We start from the raw sequence: 19,391 nt of genomic DNA, 5'->3' as shown, positions 1-19,391 counted from the left end.
AATGGGCAAACCTTGGCAGAGGCCCACGGTGGAAAACCAGTGGGCACCATTGGTGTTGGTGGGTGAGTGTTGCTCTCTGGGCGCCAGAGAGGTCTGGGAGCCTGTGGCTGCCTTGTGCCCACACTGTGATCTCATGCAGGCAGTTTCTCTTCTACATGAAAGGCTCTTTAAGTACAGTTGACCCTTGAACAATGTGGGGATTTGAGGTGCTGAACCCCTGGCAATTGAAAACCCACAAATAACTTTTGACTCCCTCAAAAACCTAACTACTCATAGCTTACTGCTGACCAGAAGCCTTAGTAATAACATAAACAGTTGTTGAACACATATTTTGTAAGTTATATGTTATTATATACTGTATTCTTAAAACAAAGTAAGCTAGAGAAAAGAAAATGCTATTAAGAAAAGATAGGAGGAGAAAAGACATTATAGTACTGTGTACGTATTTATTGGAAAAAATTTGCATATTAGTGGCCTGTGCATCATACCCATGCTATTCAAGAGCAACTGTATTTCCTTTCTGTTGCTGAGAAAACGTGTCCCTCAGCTCTAGATACAGTTGGGTGACTTCTAAGTGGTCCCTTTTCTCTTTGTTAGTCGGACTTCTCTAGCAACCTTTCATGAAGGAAAACATAACATCTCCCACATGTCCATGGATGTTGCCAGGGGACTGATGGTGACCTGTGGGACCGATCGCGTTGTAAAGGTAAGCTGCATAATTGTCCCAATTAGATCTTAGCGTAGATTGCTCCCTCGTCATGCTACGAGTGAGCATGACATTTCTAGTCCAGCCTCACTTTCTGATTGGCAACCTCCTCTTCCCTTTTCATAAGCAACCTGTAGCCATATGAAGATACGCAGTAACAAACTGCATGCCTGTGAGTTTCCACACCCTTGGCCTTGGCGCTTCCCAAGGCATTTCCCTTTGCCTGGCACCCCCATCGCCATCTGGCTGAGCGAGCCCAGGGTTTCCCCTCCCCAGCTGATCCCATGGCTGACCCTTTGCTGGAGCCATTCCTTCCTGTGCTGGTTTCCTTCTATCCTGGGCAGAAGGCTTCTAGTTGTAAGAAACAGCCATATATTATTATCATTATTATTATTATTATTATTATTATTATTATTATTCATGAATTCTCACTAACACAAAAACTGAAAGTAACTGTTTTATACTTAGTACCACTCTTGAGTTGTGAAACTCTGACATATTTTATTTCATAATAAGGTATAGTACAACATCATTCTGATGAAAGTTTCAGGTGTCTAGATACTGCTGAAAAGCTTTCATCATGGTTAGTGTTTTATCACTGTTGGGGTCAGGAGGCGGTTTTGCATTGAAAGAAGAGAATGAGCTCCTCTGGCCCTTTTTCAGTTCCACACCTGTTTGTGTCAGCCTTGGCTCTCCTGGGCAGACCTGGTGACCAGGGCTGCCTCCCGGCACCTTCTCTCTTGCAGATATGGGACATGACACCCGTGGTGGGCTGCAGCCTGGCGACCGGCTTCTCTCCACACTGACCTGGGTCTGCACCTTCCCAGCGGCAGCCTGTACGGGCACCACCCTTCCCTGTGGTGCCACGGTCACTGACACGTGGACGGACAGTAGCTTCTTAAACACAAATCACTTTTCAAAGGAAAAACAATGTAAACATGTGTTTTGGGACATTTGTGTACCTATCTGTGGTTCCCAAGGAATGCAATCCCTCCAGCCAAACTTCCTCACGAACAGTGAGCTGATGTGGACAAGATTAGTAGCAAATAGCGTTTTAGAGAAAAAAATATTGAACTAAAGAGTTGATGCCTAGAACTTTCTTACAACAGCTGCAAGTACACACACACACACACACACACACACACACACACACACACACTCACACTCACACTCCCCTCCACCTGCTGGGCCTCCGGGCCCTGTGGCTGCTGTGGGAGCAGGAGTGGGGCAGAGAGGGCCCTCTCTTGAGGGGACACAGGAGGAGCTTAAGATCCCAGAGACTCCTCATGTGCTGGCATTTAGTTATTGACAAGCTCATTAGAGACATCTGTTCTCTTCAGTGCCATCTGCACCTAGTATTTGGCTTACTTCACTTGTTCTGCGGGACAATAGGCCACGGGTAAACCTCAGGGTGGTTGTGATGGTTGTGAGTGGCTTGTGAAATTCCTCTATTAACCATGGCAGTCCCAGTTCTTCCCTCCCCTCACACATGCTCTGAGGACAAAATGTTTTTGTGTTGCCATTACCATGGGAATCACACAACCGCAGGACTATTTGTCACTGCAGTTAGTAACGACTGCAGGAAAACACACCCACCAGCCTGCATGCGGTGGGAATGATCATTCTGTTGCATGGAACAGCCCAGTCCTCCTAACAGACACTTTCTATTTCTGGTTCAAGGTGAGCCCCGTGATATTGTGGCAATTAATACACACCTCAAACAAGAACTCCCGAAACTTTTAAAACAATGTTGACTTGTAGTCATTGTAACTTACGTTAAATATTCCATACAAGGAAGCTGGGAACCCAGAGCAGTAGTTGTTAACCAGGTCCTTTGCAGCAGTTCCCACCTTGTAAATTGCTTTCACAACAACTTGCAAAATCTGTTGTATCAAATGGTGTTTGAAAGGGTTTTGGCCACTTAGTACCAGAAGGGGGAAGAGGTGAGAGAAGGAGCACCTACTTTTAATATTCAGATATTTATTGTTAGTTTTTAGCAATAACACATGTATCTATTACTTTACCGCTATGGAAGTGAATGGAGAGAGTCCTACATTTTTTAGGGATAAATTTAAAAATAGCACAATATTTTTGTTAGTCTGACTGATGGATATTGATAAAGGCTCATTACTGTGTTACTCTGTTGGGTTCTTATGAAGACCACGTGTTATTCTACATGATACAAGTAAGGGACGCAGCTAAGAGGAACTATAACATTTGACAGGCAGTTAAATTGAAATGTCAAATGGCGAAGGGACACAAATGCTACAGGAAAGGGATGGGGTCAGGCACATCCTGTTTTAGAATGATCTGCAATGAAAGTTGACTTGGCTTCAGAAATAAGCCTGAAGGATGTGTTCCTCCTTGTAATTTTTGTATTATATCACCTTAAAAAGATGTTTACTCTAAAACTTTCCCTAGGCTTTCTGCAAAATGTACATTATTAATATAACCTGGAAGGAAAATCTAGTGATGCTAACTCCTAAATGGCATCATTGACTGTTGACTTGTGTTCAGTTAGGGTTCAGCCCCACAAAGGTGCTATCCAGGGGATTTTATCAAGTCCTAAAAGGAAAGTAGAACATGATCAATTCTTTTCCACAATGAAGAGCGCTGAACTATGGTTCTGTTTTTCTTTATTCTGTAAAATGTGACTTTAAATGTCTATGGTAGACTGAGTAGAACATCACAGCTGCTGAGAATATGCCATAGCTTTCAAACTTCTTATTTTATAAAACATTTTTAATAAAGAACCCCAATGCTCCATGGAGACTAAGGTTGTTATAGTGCCTCCTAGGGGTTAAGCTAATAATATAAATCGAAGAGGAAATGCATATTTAAGCAAGGATAAGAGTGTGGTATCAGAAAGGGAAGGAGATGTTTCTGTATTGTTTTCTCTCCACCTGAGCCTGTTACCTTTTTTCTGTCTGAAAATACACATGATAGCCTTGTCTTGTCTCTGTCACAAACTAGCAAATGAAGGCATATTTTCTATAGAGGTGGGCAAAAATTTTCTCAATTTTACTGGCGGGGTACATCAGAATAGTACAGCTAGGCTTATAGTTATTGCCTTACTTTGACTGTGTTCATCTTAAACGGATTACTTAAGATAGTTCTTCAAGTAACGTTGACTGGTTTTTCCATTCCTGGATACTCACGCTCATTTATACAAACAGGGGTTAAGAAGTACAGAATGTTAGAGAAGATCCTTATGCTTAGCCCTAGAATTAGAGGACATGAAAATGCCAATTCTTCATTTTAAACATGTTTTTAAATTGCCCTGTATTAGTGCAGGTGATCGAATATCCCTATAGCAATAGGTGGAAACATTATTTCATTTCATTGTAAATCTCTGTTTGCCATGTTCTAGTCCTGTCCTGCTCCTAACAAACATATTGCTCTAAAAGGTGTCACTTTGTCCTCTCTGTACAGAATTCAGTTTGTTCCTGTCCACATTTTTAAGTTAAAACTGGCCCAAGGTATGTAATAAACTTAATAGTGGTTCACACCCAAGGAGCTAATTTCTAAGATCAGTTTTTAAAAAATTAGTTTCTACTTCCATTACTGGATTTGGTGTCCCTTAAAATGTAAGAAACCAGTTACTATTAATGACAAACCATCTCCTCATTGTACATGTGAGGCCTAACAAATAAGTAAGCATGCTATATTTATTCATTGTGAGCAGATTACTGAATGCTTACTCTATTTCTGCAGTTTATTATACAGTAACTCTTTGAGTAAGTTGAAATTTAATTGTGTGACAAATTTACATTAGAATATCCCATTTAAAGTGTTTTTCTCTATAGCCTTTTTGACTGGGGAGGCAGGGCAATGTTGATTAGTACATTTTGTCCCCGTACCAGCTATGTTTCTATAAGATATGGTGCCCTACGGATCCCAGAGAGCTAGAAAACTTTGTCCTTTGCTCCTATTTGTGGGTTCTGTTTTTGTGGTTTTTTTGAGAAAATGTGTACAATAAAATATTCCTTGCCCGTAACTCTCTTGCTTAATTTAGCTTTTGTTGTTTGATCTGGACACAAGGCAATAATAGTAGCTGCCACGTGGTTAGCACCCTTGGTGTGCTGCATGCTCTGCCGACTTTGTTATTCAGTCTGGCAACACTTCAGCCAGTCATCACTGTCCCCATTTACAGAAGAGAAAACCAAGAAGGTCCTGTCTGACTTTCCGTCTGTCTGGCTTGAAGCACACACCTTCATACCACCTGCTTTACTGTGCTGGTATGTATGTGTTACGTAAGGGAGGCAGGTGGTGGTGTCTCTTTTGGAGTTTGTGAAGCCCTGGGGTCAAGTGGCTCAGCACGTTCAGGCTCTCAGCCTGCAAGGAGCTATGAAGAGACGCCAGATCTGTGCCCGGTCTCCCCTCACAGCTGTTTTGTCAATAAACAGTGACCTAGAATTGATTCTTGGCTTACCTGATAACAGGTTGATTTGGAAACCAGAATGGCTGTTTACTACACTATTAAAGAGATAAGCTTTATTTTTTCTTATCCTCAAAATAATATGTTTGTTATAATAAAAAGAAACTGAAAATAAATAAATACCAAAAATTATAAAAAAAAAGATTTTTTGAAAACCTGGTTGCACTGATAAGTGGCTTTTGTGATGACATAACTCCAATCATTTCATGTCCCATGCATTCTAAAGAGCAGTGAACCTAATCTGTATTTTATGACACTTTTAAGTCACTTTATAGCTGTTAAAAAATTTATTTTAGAAAATGAATTTTATTTTTATCTGAACTAGGTTAACAGTAATGTGCAGAAAAGAATATAGAACCATCCCAAAATCAAGCTAATTATTTGAAATAACTTAGGAAATCACTCTTCTAAAGTATGACTGTTAAACTTGTAACACTCTTAGCTAGTAAGAAACTATTACCTAAATCTAACTTCATAACAGGGATTGTCACCTATTCCTATATTATTAAAGAATAGCCAATAAATAGCTTGTAGACTCTATCATGAAAATCAAATCCAACTAATAAAGTCACAAAACAGTCACATGATGTTAATATTTCAGAATTACAGGTATTCCCTTATTAAATAAATGTGATATTAAGTTTTGGTAAGAGAATGGAAAACAATTAGATATTTCCATAGCTGTGAATTTTTTCACTTAATTCTGTTATGACAAGATTTACCTGATTGCATTTTGTTGAATTCAAGATACCTTAAGGCTTAAGCCATAGACAGGGAAATTGAATTTGAACAATTGCACGTTTTTATGTAAACCATTCTTCTGGACCCACTACTGTGATTTGACTCACCTCATGAGACTTGAAAGGTGCCTGGTAATGACCTGCTAACCAGCTCTGGTTCTAGTCTGAAGCTCTGTGAGGCAGGGACCAGCCTCTATGTCTATATCCTCAATGCCCTTCACACAAGACCTCAATTCTTAAAAGCTTCATTAGCCCTTTGATTCTCTAAATCTTTTCGGTGTTTCATTTATTGATTCAACAGATTGGAGAGCACACCTAGGGATGTTCTTCCCATTCTTTGACAATGTCACATAAGGCTGAATATGCAAACATGTTGTGTTATGTGCACTTCATTGAGCTGTTACCTGGAGTCAGAGGAACTCATTGGGGAGCAACTTCTATAAATAAGTAGGAACATCTGGTTGAATTACCCCATGTGGTACTAAAAAGAGGAAGAAAGGGAGAGGTAAAAGCATATGGCCAAACCGAAATTTGTTCTCTTCTGGATTTACTTGTGTAAAAATAATTCTTTACATAAGTAATGCTGGGCTTTATTTCCAAGTTATTAATGTACTTTTGCATTTCTTGTATTTTTTTTTAAATATATATTTTATTGATTTTTCACAGAGAGGAAGGAGAGGGACAGAGAGCTAAAAACATCGATGAGAGAGAAACACCTACCAGCTGCCTCCCGCATAACCACCATGGGGGACGTGCCCGCAACCAGTGCACACGCCCTTGACCGGAATCGAACCTGGGACCCCCCAGTCCGCAGACCAACGCTCCATCCACTGAGCCAAACCGGCCCTGGCCATTTCTTGTATTTTAACGTCAGATATGCCCGCTTACATCTCTTGCTTCAGGAGTCACATCTGTTAATCTATCAAATGAATCCCAAGTTGCAAGCTGAAAACAAGCAAGCTTGCAGGCACAAGCCTACCTTCAAATGTATTCCGGAACACTTGTCACCATTCGACTACCGTTAACCATGGCCCAGTCCTTCCACCGTCAACTGGATTGTTCTAGTAGCCTCCTAACCAGTCTTCCTGAGCTTGCCTCTGCCCTGCCAGCTGGATCTCAACACACAACTCAGATCATGCCATTTCTGTACACAACCCTCACGGCTCCCATCCCAGTGGAAGCCCAAGTTTTAGAATGGTGCCTTACCTCCCTGACATCTATGAAGCTCTCCTTGCTCTCCTGTCTAACCACACTTCTTGTTTTCTTCCCATAGTTGGCACTAAACAAATAATGATGCTTCTATGTGTACAGTTTGGCTGCTATGTGCCTAAAAAAAAAGGAACTTTCTTTGGGAATGAAACAGTTTGTTGTGGCTGCCCCCTCTCCTGACATTTCTACCAATCTTGTTCCACCTGACAAACTACCGTACAATTTCCAAGGATAGGTTATAGAGGATAAGTACACGAGGGACATGATGAGAGGTTTCTTGCTTTACTAAAACATCAACTGCTAGTTCTGAGTGTCCGATCATTGTAAGACTTAACTTTAAGACGACTCCACTTGAGTGGGAATGTTGGTTTTGAAGTGTTTTTGCAAATTCTTAAACTGTGTTATTGAATGGTTTCTTCCCTTGAGTCTGGGCCAATCTTGGTGACTCACTAATGGTATGTGGCAGAGTGAGAAGTGACACTGTGCAACCTTGGAGATTAGATCATAAAGAGAATGCTGTGCAGCTTCCACCCAGTTGTCCACGGGGAACCAGATCCCTCTGAGACCACAGGAGTCCTGCTGAAGTGGAGATGGGACCTGCTTCAGAGAAGTGGATGGAGAAGATGAGAGTGCTGTGTGGACATGCCATTTGAGGCAAAACTCACTTTTGGTGGAGAATTGAGGTATCTTGTCTAGCCCATCCTGAGTTCCTGGTTCACGGGCTAAGCAGAACGTAGAGGCTTTCACAAAAGGTTGATGCTGGACAGTATCACACAAGGCCCACTGACCCAGACCCTAGGGCACTTGTTACCAGTTAAAGAAGGAACTGGTGAAGTCTGAACGGGCAGGGTTGAGGCTGTGGGAGAGACTCACTCTTCAAGAAGCCAATAGTGCTCTGTAGACATGGAGGGGAAAAACTCCCAGGGGCCTGAGATAAAGCTGCTGGCCGAGAATCACTTAGGATTCAGGAAAAAAATAAATAAATAAAAACAGGGGGAGGTAGGTGCTAGAGGAGTCTGGAGCCCAGGGCTGTTCCTCAGTGGGGTCTGAAGTGAGTTTTATTTTTACTCATTAAAACATTTATACAACATTGATTCGTTCAACATGTATGCATTGAGCACATACTCTGCAGCAGCTGTAGTGTGGGGGCATTGGAGGGCGGCCAAGAGCCCAGGCTGCAGAGCTGGCCACCTGGCCTGGAATCCCTTTTAGGAGCTGTGTGGTCTCAGACCAGTTATTACTCTCCCTACCGTACTGACACTAATTATAAGGAAATCCGCTGCCAGATTTCTTTAAGTGCAAGGTAGGGAGAATAATTACCTCCAGGGAGTGTTGTAATGAAGATTAAACGAGTTAATGCATATAAAGTGTTTTAAACACTGCCTGCCATATACTCAATACCCAGTAAATGTGACCTATTTTGATGTCCCAGAGTGGGCCAGGAGATCAGAAATTCAGAGACTAATAAGTCTCAGGGACTTCAAGGTATTCAGAGGCCCTCATCCACCGCAGGTAAAGTCTGAGTATCCTCATTAAGGCAAAGATAGTTCCCAGTCCTGCTGGATGAGGTGGTGTCTGAAAGCCCAAGTTGCACCCGTGGTTTCATGTCAATCTTTCTTCTCTGGTTTCTGATTGGCCCTTGTCACTCATGCCCTATCTTTTGGGGTCAGTGCAATGGAAGCTGCACCAGCCTGAGAGCCACGTGTGGGGCTGCCAGCGACTTAGATAAGTTGCAATGGTGACTGCCGAGCCTGCGAAGTTGGGTGAAAATTTTGAAAGTTATATGTTTAAAGTAGCTAAAAACTGACTTAGCACTGAATCCTATCCCTCACCTCTTCCATGACCTTGAGACTGAATGAAGGTCAATGACTGGACCACCAAAACCAAAGGCAAGACTAGAATCCAGATCTCCAATTCAAATCACAGGCTGCTGGGATTTAGAATTGAAAAGAACCCGGGCAGTACACAGTCCAAACTTCTAATTTCACCGATGAGAACACTAAGGCTTGGTGGTTGAAAGAATTCATTGCTGGCCCTACTTCTCAGGTCCAGTGAATTGAACTGACATTCTTTTTTTATAAAGTTGTACTTGGAAAGGTGGAGACCAACTACAGGAAAAATAAAGTTCCTAAGAATGGGCTGAGTGCATAAAGGATGCTTTCCCACCTATCTTTAATTTTCTTTAGATAGGGAGAAAAAAGCTTCATTCTGGTAGCTGTTACTCCAAATGAACACAGGGTGTCACCATGCTCACACCTTATTCTGAAATTAGTTCAGTCTTCTGGTCTTTGAAAGCCTTACTGATTCTTTAATTGTGGGGCTAGTAAAATATGGGTGCCATTTTGCACAGAAGGCTAAAAGCAGTTCTTTAAAAAAAAACAAAAAACACACACAAAACACCCAGTTTTTAGCAGAACCCACAAAGCCTGCCTCACTTGGGATGAGTTCTCGGATTGTTCTGCTCCCTCCTGTGCTCCAGCCCCACCTGCCTTCCTTAGTGCCTCCAAGCACTCACACTCCTCTCCCGTCCCCCTCAGCTGGCTACTTTCCTGTCAGCCTTTGGGTTAGGTGTCCCTTCCTCAGAGTTTTGCCCTTTATTTCCCTTTGGTATAAGCTTCCCATTGTTCTCTATCACTGATCCCTGGTTCAGCCGTCATAGAACTCATCACAATCTCAAGTGTACTGTTTTTGTTGATGTACTGGTCTACTGTACACTAAATTATACACTCACATAGGGCAGGGGACTATGCACCCAGCACATAGTAGGTACTTAATACAGAATGGCCAAATATGCGGTACTTGTAAGAGAGTGTCTCATAAACTGTGGGTTCTCCAGTCATTTATGTGAAAAACCGGGGGATAGGTGCCCTAGCGTTGGGGTTCTCTAGCTAAATAGCCCTGAGGGGGAGCTTCTTAGTAGGCAGCTTTGGGACTGAACCAAGTTGAAAATAAACTGACTGGGGCCTGTGGAGCGTGCGTGGTTGCCAGGGGCAGAGAGGGAGAACTCAGAACTTGAACTCTTCTCCTTTTCTTGAGGAGGACGCAGTCCGAACAAGAGCTTTGATTTGTAGCAGTATAGGAAATATTCGCTCACCCGTCCAAGAAAGAGGCTCACAAACTGTAGGATCAATGGATTGTTGACCTCTTATTAAGAGCGTACTATGTACCAGGCACCATGTGAAACACTTTGCAGGTATTACGATTGTGGTTAATTCTCACACAGAAAAACTATTGAATTGCATAGTAATATTATCTCCACTTAAAATTGAGGAAACTGAGGCACAGAGACGTTACACAATCATTCCAAGGTTGCAGAGCTAAGCAGTGGCGAGGCCAGGACTAAAATTGAAGCCTTGTGGGAGAATCTGAGCGCACAGCTACCTCGCTATCAGCATTCCTCTGGGCAGGGCTGGGCTCGGTATCTTGAACCTGTTCCCTCTGTGATTCTGGGCTCACCAAAGTCTGAAGTCCACTGGCTCCAGTGAGAGGGGCCAGAGTTCTTGTGGCCTCCTATGGACTCAGCAGGACTCTCCTCACGGATGTTTGAGTTCTGCCATCAATCAGTGGGGCCCTGACTGTCCAGGGTAGTGACTCATCAGGCTAGAGGTGGAAGTATGAATGCTGAGTGCAAGACAAGGAACTTGTCAGACTCTTGTTCACAATGCTGAAAGGCTGGGATATAATAATGCAACCAAGTACTTTGGGAATGAAGAGGGGAAAAAAAAAAAAAAAAAAAAGGAAAGCTCAAAGTCTGGGTAAAGCATGCTGGTGGCTGAAAGAAAACTGTAGTGAAAAGATATGGACTTCGGAGCCAAGATCACCCAAACCTGAATCCCAGCTCTGCATTTCACTGACAAGTTGTTTAACTATTCTGGGTCTTGGTTTCCTCATCTATAACAGAAGGATGATAACTTACAGAACATCTGGAGCAATCTCAGTGCTTTCTCAAAGGTGGGAATGGGGAGAAAATAAGTGTGAAGTAAGTGTGGCAGGAGAGGAAACAAGTGACTAAAGATGAAAAGACGGTGGTATAAGAAAATAGTTAATTGTAGTCATTATGCATGGTGTCAGATATGTACTAGACTTATTGGGGCAATCACTTCGGAAGGTATATAAATATCTAATCACTACGTTGTTTGTACACCTGAAACTAATATAATACTGTATGTCAACTGTAATTGAAAATTTAAAAATTACAAAAATATATGTTAAACTACATAATTATACGGGAAAAGAAAAAGAAAAGAAAGTAGACAGAAGAAAGGAGGATGAGCCTGCACAGAAAACTTCTACTGCTACATGAATTCCTGGCAATTTAAAAGATCAGAATGTGTGTTTTAAAGTTAAGATTAGTAGCCAGTATTTATTACCTTAACACTTTTTAGAAAAAAACCAGCATGTAACAGGGTATTTATGATGATGTAATGTCATAAAGTCATAAAGTATAAGGCAAAGGACCTGTTCTCCTTCAACAGAAGAAGGGGAAATATTTGCTTACATAAATCTCTGTATAGGTGACTGCTTGCTGACATTTCCTCAGGTGACAATAAATCTATCGGTGCAGATTACTATGCTGCACATACATACACACACACACTCTAGAGGCCTGGTGCATGGATTTGTGCACATTAAAAGGAAATTAATTGGAAGATGGCCAGCGGGGTGGGACTGGGAGAGAGGGGTCAGACATGCCCTAGAGCCAACCTCCCTTGGCCCCTTCCTGGCCTGCTGCACCTGGGGCAATGCCAGGACTGGAAGGGCACCTGCGGAGGTGGGGTCCTTCAGCCTGGTCTGTGGGGATCCAGCTGAAACCAGCAGTCTGACAACTTCTGAGGGGTCCTGGAATGTAAGAGGGCACTCTGCAAAGTTGCTGTCACTCTGCAGTTTCTGTATTGATCATCTGTCCCCTGGTGGTCAGTCAGTGTGTGTCATACCTACTGTCTTGTAGGCTAGTTGGCTGGTTGACAGGTCGCTTAACCTTTTATATCTATAGATATATTTTTATTGATTTTATAGAGGGAGAGAGAGAGATAGAAACATCAAGGATGAGAGAGAATTATTGATTGGCTGCCTCCTTCACATCCAGCCAAGCCCACAACCTAGGCATGCGCCCTGACTGGGAATTGAACCAAGTTCACAGGCTGATGCCCAACCGCTGAGCCATCCCAAAAAGGCAATCTCCTTGTTTCTTGAGCTTTGTGTGCAGCTTGCACTGCTGGAGAAGAGCTTGCCGGAGCCATGAAGCTGCCATGCCAACCTTCTCAGCTCTCTCCATTGCTTTGAAACAATGCAGGACTTTTGAGGGGCACTTTTTGACATGTTTTGGAAAAGGTATTTTGGTCAGTGCGTATACAAGGCAACTTTTTAAAAATTATTATTCATTCAAGTATTTAGTGAGCAGCTAAGGAGATACAAAGGTGATTAAAACATGGCTTAAGAAATGAGGGAAACACAAGGGGAAGTAGAAAACAAAGTATCGGTTCCCTGAGTCACAGCATCAAAAGAAAAAGCTGTAAGCTTTTTTGAAAAGTTAAAATTTTTTGACAAATTAAAATTTATGACTAGTAGTAATAACAGCAACAATTAGTGACTTTTTAATCCTGCCAGTGTCTTTAGGACGTGTGGATGAAAAAGAGGCTCTATGGAGAGCAGCCTCACAGAATGATCTGATCATAAATTCCTAACTGGGCACGTCGGAGTGGGTAGTCACGTCCCAGGCCTATAACTTTTAGTGGAAGGTTTATATTTGCCTTAAGTAAGCTCTGTCCATTGTTTCTGTGCATCTATTATAGGTTAGCAAACTTCTCAAACGCCTCTTTTTCAGACCCCTCCTCTAAAGCATGACCACCCTTAAGAGTACACAGAATCTTAATCCTATCTCTGCTTTGCTCTCTTCCACCTTCACATAATCATTTTTAGGTTCCCTCCCTCATTCCAAATGCTTAAAGAAGCTGCAAACTGTCACATTTATCTACTGAGATAAACACCTCTCCTCTGTAAGTCACTCAGCATGGGTCCATGGAGCCACATTATTAGGGCAGGGGGTAGCTCTTAATTTTTCCCCTGCCTCAACTTTTTGGAGGGCTAGATGGTTCTGATTGTTCTCCATCGCCCTCCCCACTCCCTGCCCATATTTTTTATCACTGGTCTTGAGGTTCAGTCCTTTGCCCAACACATACGTTTATCAGTTGACTCTACACTTATGCTCACCCTATTCATGGCCACGGGATTACACGAGGAATGCAATGGAGAACAACAAAACTAAAGGTGGATGTTTATCAGGAGCACCAGGGCTAATGATTCTCTAGCTGATGTTGAAATTCAAAAACCAACCAAGGAGTTTCATAGAAAACTAACAGTGTTTAATAACCAACGTGGCATCCAGCTTTGGACCAAACTGAAGGCTTCTCATGTAGGAAGTTGTCTCTTTCTCCCCAACTAGAAGTCTGACTCCCAAACATCACATCTACATCTTGGGAGATTCCTCTGCATCCCCACTGACCATGTTGAGCAGCCACAAGACCTTCCTGGAGGGTGGTGATAGTCTGAGCACTCAGCATTCCAAAGTTCAGTGGACGTAAGGAGCAAGGAAGTGGTAGCAAAAGTCAGACAAAAGTGGGATGCACTTTTTAATTTTATTTTAAGCTAGTACCATGGTGTTTTGATTACTATGGCCTTGTAATACAGTTTTATATCAGTGGGATGCATTTTTAAAAGGAATGATGCCAATCCTTGTAAAGCAAGACCCAGAGTGAGGAAGGCAAGTCTCCAAATACTGATAGGAAGATCAAGTCAAGGGCCGGTCCTAAAATGTGAAAATGTTTTGATTGTTTCAAAGTCTCTCAATCTTTGTTTAAAATGGAAAAATCATTACATTTATTATTTTTGGTTTAAGTATAGTTTCTGTAAAATATTATATTAGTTATATTAGTTTCAGGTGTACAATACAGTGATTGGACTTTTGTATACCTTACAATGTGATCAGCCCACTAATTCCAGTAATCACCTGTTATTGTGTAAATTTATCACAATAGGGCAACCATCCCTTTAGTCTCTGTTTCTATGAGTCTGTTTTTATTTTGTTTTGTTTGTTTGATTGATTACACAACAGTAAAAAAAAAAAAAAAAAAAAAAAAAAAAAAGTGAAATCTTGCCATTTGCAACAATATAGATGGACCCCGCGGGTGTTATGCTGAGACATAAGTATAAGTTAGACAGAGAAACAAATACTGTATGGTTTCACTTATACATGGAGTCTAAAAACCAAAGACTTTCAGTTTTACTTGACCCCCATTACATTGATATCTACTGCATTTTTAGTGGTGATTGTAGCTGCCAGACCAACAAGGTGTATCTGCATTCCGTTTTCTTTATTTCCTGTAGATTTAGCAGTGATAACCATCAGCCCACTTTGCTGATGTGTCTTGTATTTAACAAGACTAACAAAATGAGAAACCCAGGAGTTCCTCCTCCCCGTTCCATTTATCTTTAGCTTAGTTAACATTTAACCAGATTACCATTATGATTGGAAAGAAAGACTTCCGGGCAAACCTTCTTTTCTTCCTTTATTGTTTTAAACTCACAGCTTGATCTCTCTTAATTTCTAGAAAATTCACATTTTTCTAGAATGGCATCATTTTACTGTTATCATGTGCCTAATTTCTTCTTCTCCCGGTGGACTCCAGGGTGGCCTTTACTGCATGCTCTATATCTTCTGTTAGGACGCAACCGTGGAGTGATTTGAGAGGTGAAACTCATAAATCAAGCTGACCTATGCTACCAGGGCACTGTGTTGTGAGTCAGTACACACACACAAGAATTGCATGCACGGGCTCAGGGATGACCTAATCTGAAACACACAACACACTGTGCACCCTGGCTTCTGCTAATTGTGAGAAATAACATAAACAGAGCCACTTTAAAATCAAATCTGCCATCCCCCCATGAGCTGCCTTACACCTCTTACTCCTCAAACCTTTGGGAATATTAAAACTGGGCAAAGCCACCTTTGGACTAGGCCTAAGCAGCACCGTATCCCAAACAACTGTTAGTTATAACTAGAACTGAAAATTAAAGAAAATCTTTAGAGCGAGTGTCACTATTTAGCTTAGCTGCACCTTTTACTTCTTCCTCCTATTCATGTAAAATAGTTCCCCTTCCCTTTCTCATGACTATCCTTTGCATTCACTTCCTAATGGGGACACTATTTGAGTTTCTACCTGAATTAGTGCTTCCTGCAAAGCCACTGTTTTGGATCGCAAATAAATGCTTATTGCCTTTCACTTTGGTCTTGTAGTTTTAGGCTAACGCTAAGACAGCAGATTTTGAATCTAAAGGCCCTGTTAGGCTTAGGCCAGGGAAGCCCTCTTCGCAGTGAACCATCTTGAGTTAAGGGCCTCTGGGGCCTCAATGGGGTTGGCCTCCTTGCTGACTTTATGTAGAGCCTGGAGTTTGAAAGGGAGCAAAGCTGAGATAGAGAAGTCAGCACTCGAAAATTCAAGTTATCCCACGGAGACAATGAATGTTCCGAAGAAACACTGGTGACACCACGGCTGCATTCTGAGCGGGTCTGCCAGGAGTGAGGCTCCGAAGGGAATTGGCTTGAGCCTGGGTCCCTCAATGCCAGGCTCAGCCCTGCCTCAGGTTGCTTTCTGTGCCTGCTTTGGCCTCATTGCCTCTGAGTCTCAGACTATTATCTGTACAATGTTGAAAACATTCACAAAATAAAAAGGCAGCCTATAAAATGGGAGAAGGTATCTGCAAAACCGTGTACCATATTGAATTACAGGTTGTCTTGAAGGCCAGATAAGATAACCTATGTGAAGTGTCCAGCCCTGAGAGCAATTTGGGGTGTGGTTTGAGAATCTGGAGGGAAGGACATTTGGGGGAGAAGCCCAGGATAGCATCCATGGCATATCTCAGCAAGTCACGAGGGAAGGCAAGGAATGGCAATAGCTTTTAATTTAAATTCCCCTCATCCTCCAATCAAACTTTCCCTAACATGAACCACACGGGGAACTCTGTCCTGCTTTAATCTTTTACTTAATTGTCAGAGATTTTTACCAGCTTTCAGAATTACCTTTAGTCTTCCCATCTCTTTCCACTAGCAAGAAACCCTTATTACGGAGACTGTAACTGTTTGCCATAGATCAGTCAGCGAGGTGTGTGGGACAGGGCTGAGCCCTGCTTGGAAATCAGATAAAAAGAGAAGATCCAGGTACCAAGAGGCACCAGGTTCCAGATGGAGAGAAAACGGACCCTGACCTGAGAGAAGTTTGGAAAGCAGCTCTCCCGAATTCACAGGAACTGTGGACCATCGGTCAGGAGGCAAACGCACTGCACCATCTGGGGTTTCATGGTTAAATAATCCTCTTTCAGAGCCCTCTGGCAGATGCAGGAATGGAAGCCCTCAGGCAGGTAGCTACAGAAAGCCGCGGATAGGGAGGCACTGAGATTTTTGAGAACTTAGAGGTTGGAGGCTGTTGGGCTTTTCGTATAAATGATGCCCTAATGTAGGAAAGGGCCATTGCCTTCTGGCTCCTGGTCACCTCTCGAACCTTCTCTCTCTCTTAACTCCAGCCACAGAGGCCTCGTTTGGGGTCTTCTGAAAAGGACAGCTAACTCTTTTTTTTCTGCCGGGCTGCAACGGAGGCGCGCAGGTGAATTGTCACCTGAGGCCGCCAGCGCGGCGCTGGGCGGGGCGAGGGCGGGGGAGGAGGAAAAGGAGGGGAGGAGGGGTCACTGGGGGAGCCGGCGGGGAGGAGGAGTCTGCAAACTTTCAGTTCGAGGGCATTGTGGGAAGCAGCCATGGTCTGAGGCAGATAGATGCCTCACCTGTCAGCCGCGCGGGCTCCTGCACTTGGCTCTCGCCGCTCGGCGCTCGGCAGGCTGGGGCGGAGGCGGCCGGGGCACCATGGTGAGTGCCCGAGATCGGGGCGGCGCTGGCCCGGGACGGAGCGCTCTGGCTCTCGGGAGGCACCTGCGGAGCCTGTCCGTGAGGCAGGCTGCCCCGCCGGGTCCTGCCGGAGTCCCCCGGCCCGCGGGTGTCGCCGCCGGGGCACCGGGGACACCAGCCCGGGACTCCCGCGGCCACCTGGCGCCGCCGCTTCATTCATTCAGCCAGCGTTTGCTGAGCACTTAGGCTGTGCCAGGCGCCGTGCCAGGCGCGGGGGAGATCGCGGAGGATCGGTGGAGACCTAGCTCTCTGGGCTCAAGTTCTAAGAGCGAGGGAGGTGTGGCCGGAGGGGGACTTGTAATACATGGGTAACATGCAGAGAGTGAGCGCTCTGTCTTCTCAAGCCCAGGGAGACCACGGAGGGGTGCAGAGGCTGGACTGCAGAGTGGGCGGGCGTGCGAGGAAGGCCTCTGGGAGGAGGCAGTGACCTCTGAGGTCCGGAGGAGCCTGCGGTGGTGGGAGCAGGCAGAGGAAAGGCCACCCAGAGAGGCCGGGCGTTATAACTCCAAGTTAAGGACTTCGGTTTTTATGCCATCTGAGTGGGGAATCCTTGGAAGCATATTAGTAGGAATACTGACCTTATCTCTTCTATATATTTGTTTTATTGATTGATTAAGGTATTACATGTGTCCTTATCTCCCCTTTTGCCCCTACTCCCACCCCCCAACTCCATCCACTATGCCCTCACCCCCCTGGTGTCTGTGTGCATTGGTTAGGCTTATATGCATGTATACAAGTCCTTTGGTTGATCTTCGCGCTACCCCCACCCTCCCCGACTTTCCCTCTGAGGAGGTTTGACGGTCTGATCAATGCGTCTCTGTCTCTGGATTTGTTTTTGTCCATCAGTTTTTGGTGGCTGGTGGTTAGAGGTGCGTGTGTGTGTGTGTGTGTGTGTGTGTGTGTGTAGGTGTATCGCAGTGAAAACAGGAAGACCAGTTGCAGTGCTGCAGGACACAGGTCCGTGGATGCACTTGGGTGGAAGCAACAGCTTCAGGCACCTCTTGCTCTTGCCTTCTGTCCACGTAGCATTTTGAGAGTGCAGTGGCCTGAGCTGCACCAGACCCACTTCATCTGGTGACCTCACTCCCAAACCTCGGGAAGAGTGATCTGCCAGCCCCTGGTGCTCTCTGCTCAGGTGGCCCACTGCAGGCAGGTCAGGAGGACATGTAGGTTCAGACAGCTGATGGACAAGGAGAGCAGAGCTCCTGGACAGGAAGACCCAGGGGCCAGTTCCTAGGGGGGCTTTGGCTGCACAGACTAGAGGCAGGCAGAGGCACCGCTGCTCGTTTGCTGAGGGTTCCTGGTAAATACAGTGAGATGCAAAAAGGAGGCTGTAAATAATGGAGCAGCTCTCTGGGCTTGCTCAGGTTTCCCAAGGAACAAGGTGACCATGAGCAGTGCAGCCCGCCAGCGTCATTCGCCTGCTGGAGGTGGAAGGAGGCCGTGGAGTTCCTGAGTAGCTCAAGACGGCTTCCAGCCAGGGACTGCGGCAGGGTCAGGCTCCATGCTCTAGCACCTGCTGTGGAGATTTAATTCTCTTGCTGGTGAAAATTGTGGTCAGTTGATCAGACATGTGCAGAGTTTCCCTGGTTTCCCACTAGATATTGCCCAGCAGGAAATATAAATGTCTTGGGCACTTGTGATGGGCCAAGTGGCATGCACAACCCTTGCATGTATGATCTCGATCCTTGCAACAACCAGCTGAGAATAATTGGTATGCTCTTTGCCTTTTACCTGTTCTAGCAATGTGTCCTTGGATAAGCCCTTGACCTCTCGATGCTAGTTTGCTCATGGAAATGATATTTGTTCTAAATTTGTAAGGCAGGGGTCCTTAGGAGACCCGAAGACTTTTCAGAAGCCAAACTATGTTCATGATAACATATGATATTATCTGCCATGTCCATGTTCATTCCCATGTGACTGCACACGAAATTCTGTTGAGGCGAATATAACAGTATGACCTGGGGTAGTGCACCAATTGAATGCAGAAGCAGGAGAGTCCACCTGCCTTCTATTGAGCCAGAAATTATGGAGACTTGCCAAAATGTACCAGTGCCACCCTTCTCTTTTTTGCTTTGGAAAATATTGTTATTCTTCATAATAAAAGTTATCTCGGTTAGTGTGTAATAGCTTTATTATTTTTTAAAAATGAACCTGGTTGGGCTGCGGTGGCTTAGTGGTTGAGTATTGACCTATGAACCAGGAGGTCACAGTTTGATTCTTGGTCAAGGCATATGCCAGAATTGCAGGCTCGATCAACGATTGTGCAGGAGAAGGTTGATCAATGATTCTCTCTTATCTTTGATGTTTCTATCCCTTCCTCTCCTTTCCTCTCTGAAATCA

At 44.0% G+C, this 19,391-nt stretch overlaps 2 protein-coding genes across 6 annotated transcripts in view; both read left to right on the top strand.

The window, feature by feature from the left end:
* Positions 1–4,697, top strand: part of WDFY1 (WD repeat and FYVE domain containing 1) — a 38,148-nt gene extending 33,451 nt beyond the window's left edge. For all 5 annotated transcript variants that reach the window (XM_036421236.2, XM_045575527.1, XM_045575530.1 and 2 more), the window contains 2 exons: positions 598–706; positions 1,453–4,697. In XM_036421236.2, coding sequence (XP_036277129.1) covers positions 598–706; positions 1,453–1,512 — 169 coding nt within the window. In that variant the 3' untranslated portion in view covers positions 1,513–4,697. The remainder of the gene's footprint in view (positions 1–597; positions 707–1,452) is intronic.
* A 12,146-nt stretch (positions 4,698–16,843) lies between these two features.
* Positions 16,844–19,391, top strand: part of AP1S3 (adaptor related protein complex 1 subunit sigma 3) — a 58,971-nt gene continuing 56,423 nt past the window's right edge. Inside the window, exon 1 of the mRNA XM_045575532.1 lies at positions 16,844–17,009. Within this exon, the coding sequence (XP_045431488.1) occupies positions 17,007–17,009 (3 nt within the window). The 5' untranslated portion in view covers positions 16,844–17,006. The remainder of the gene's footprint in view (positions 17,010–19,391) is intronic.

The sequence above is a fragment of the Pipistrellus kuhlii genome, unplaced genomic scaffold (genome assembly GCF_014108245.1).
Source record: "Pipistrellus kuhlii isolate mPipKuh1 unplaced genomic scaffold, mPipKuh1.p scaffold_m20_p_7, whole genome shotgun sequence".
NCBI lineage: Eukaryota > Metazoa > Chordata > Mammalia > Chiroptera > Vespertilionidae > Pipistrellus > Pipistrellus kuhlii.
The sequence above is the reverse complement of the archived record's forward strand: the minus strand, read 5'-3'. Positions and strand labels throughout refer to the sequence as shown.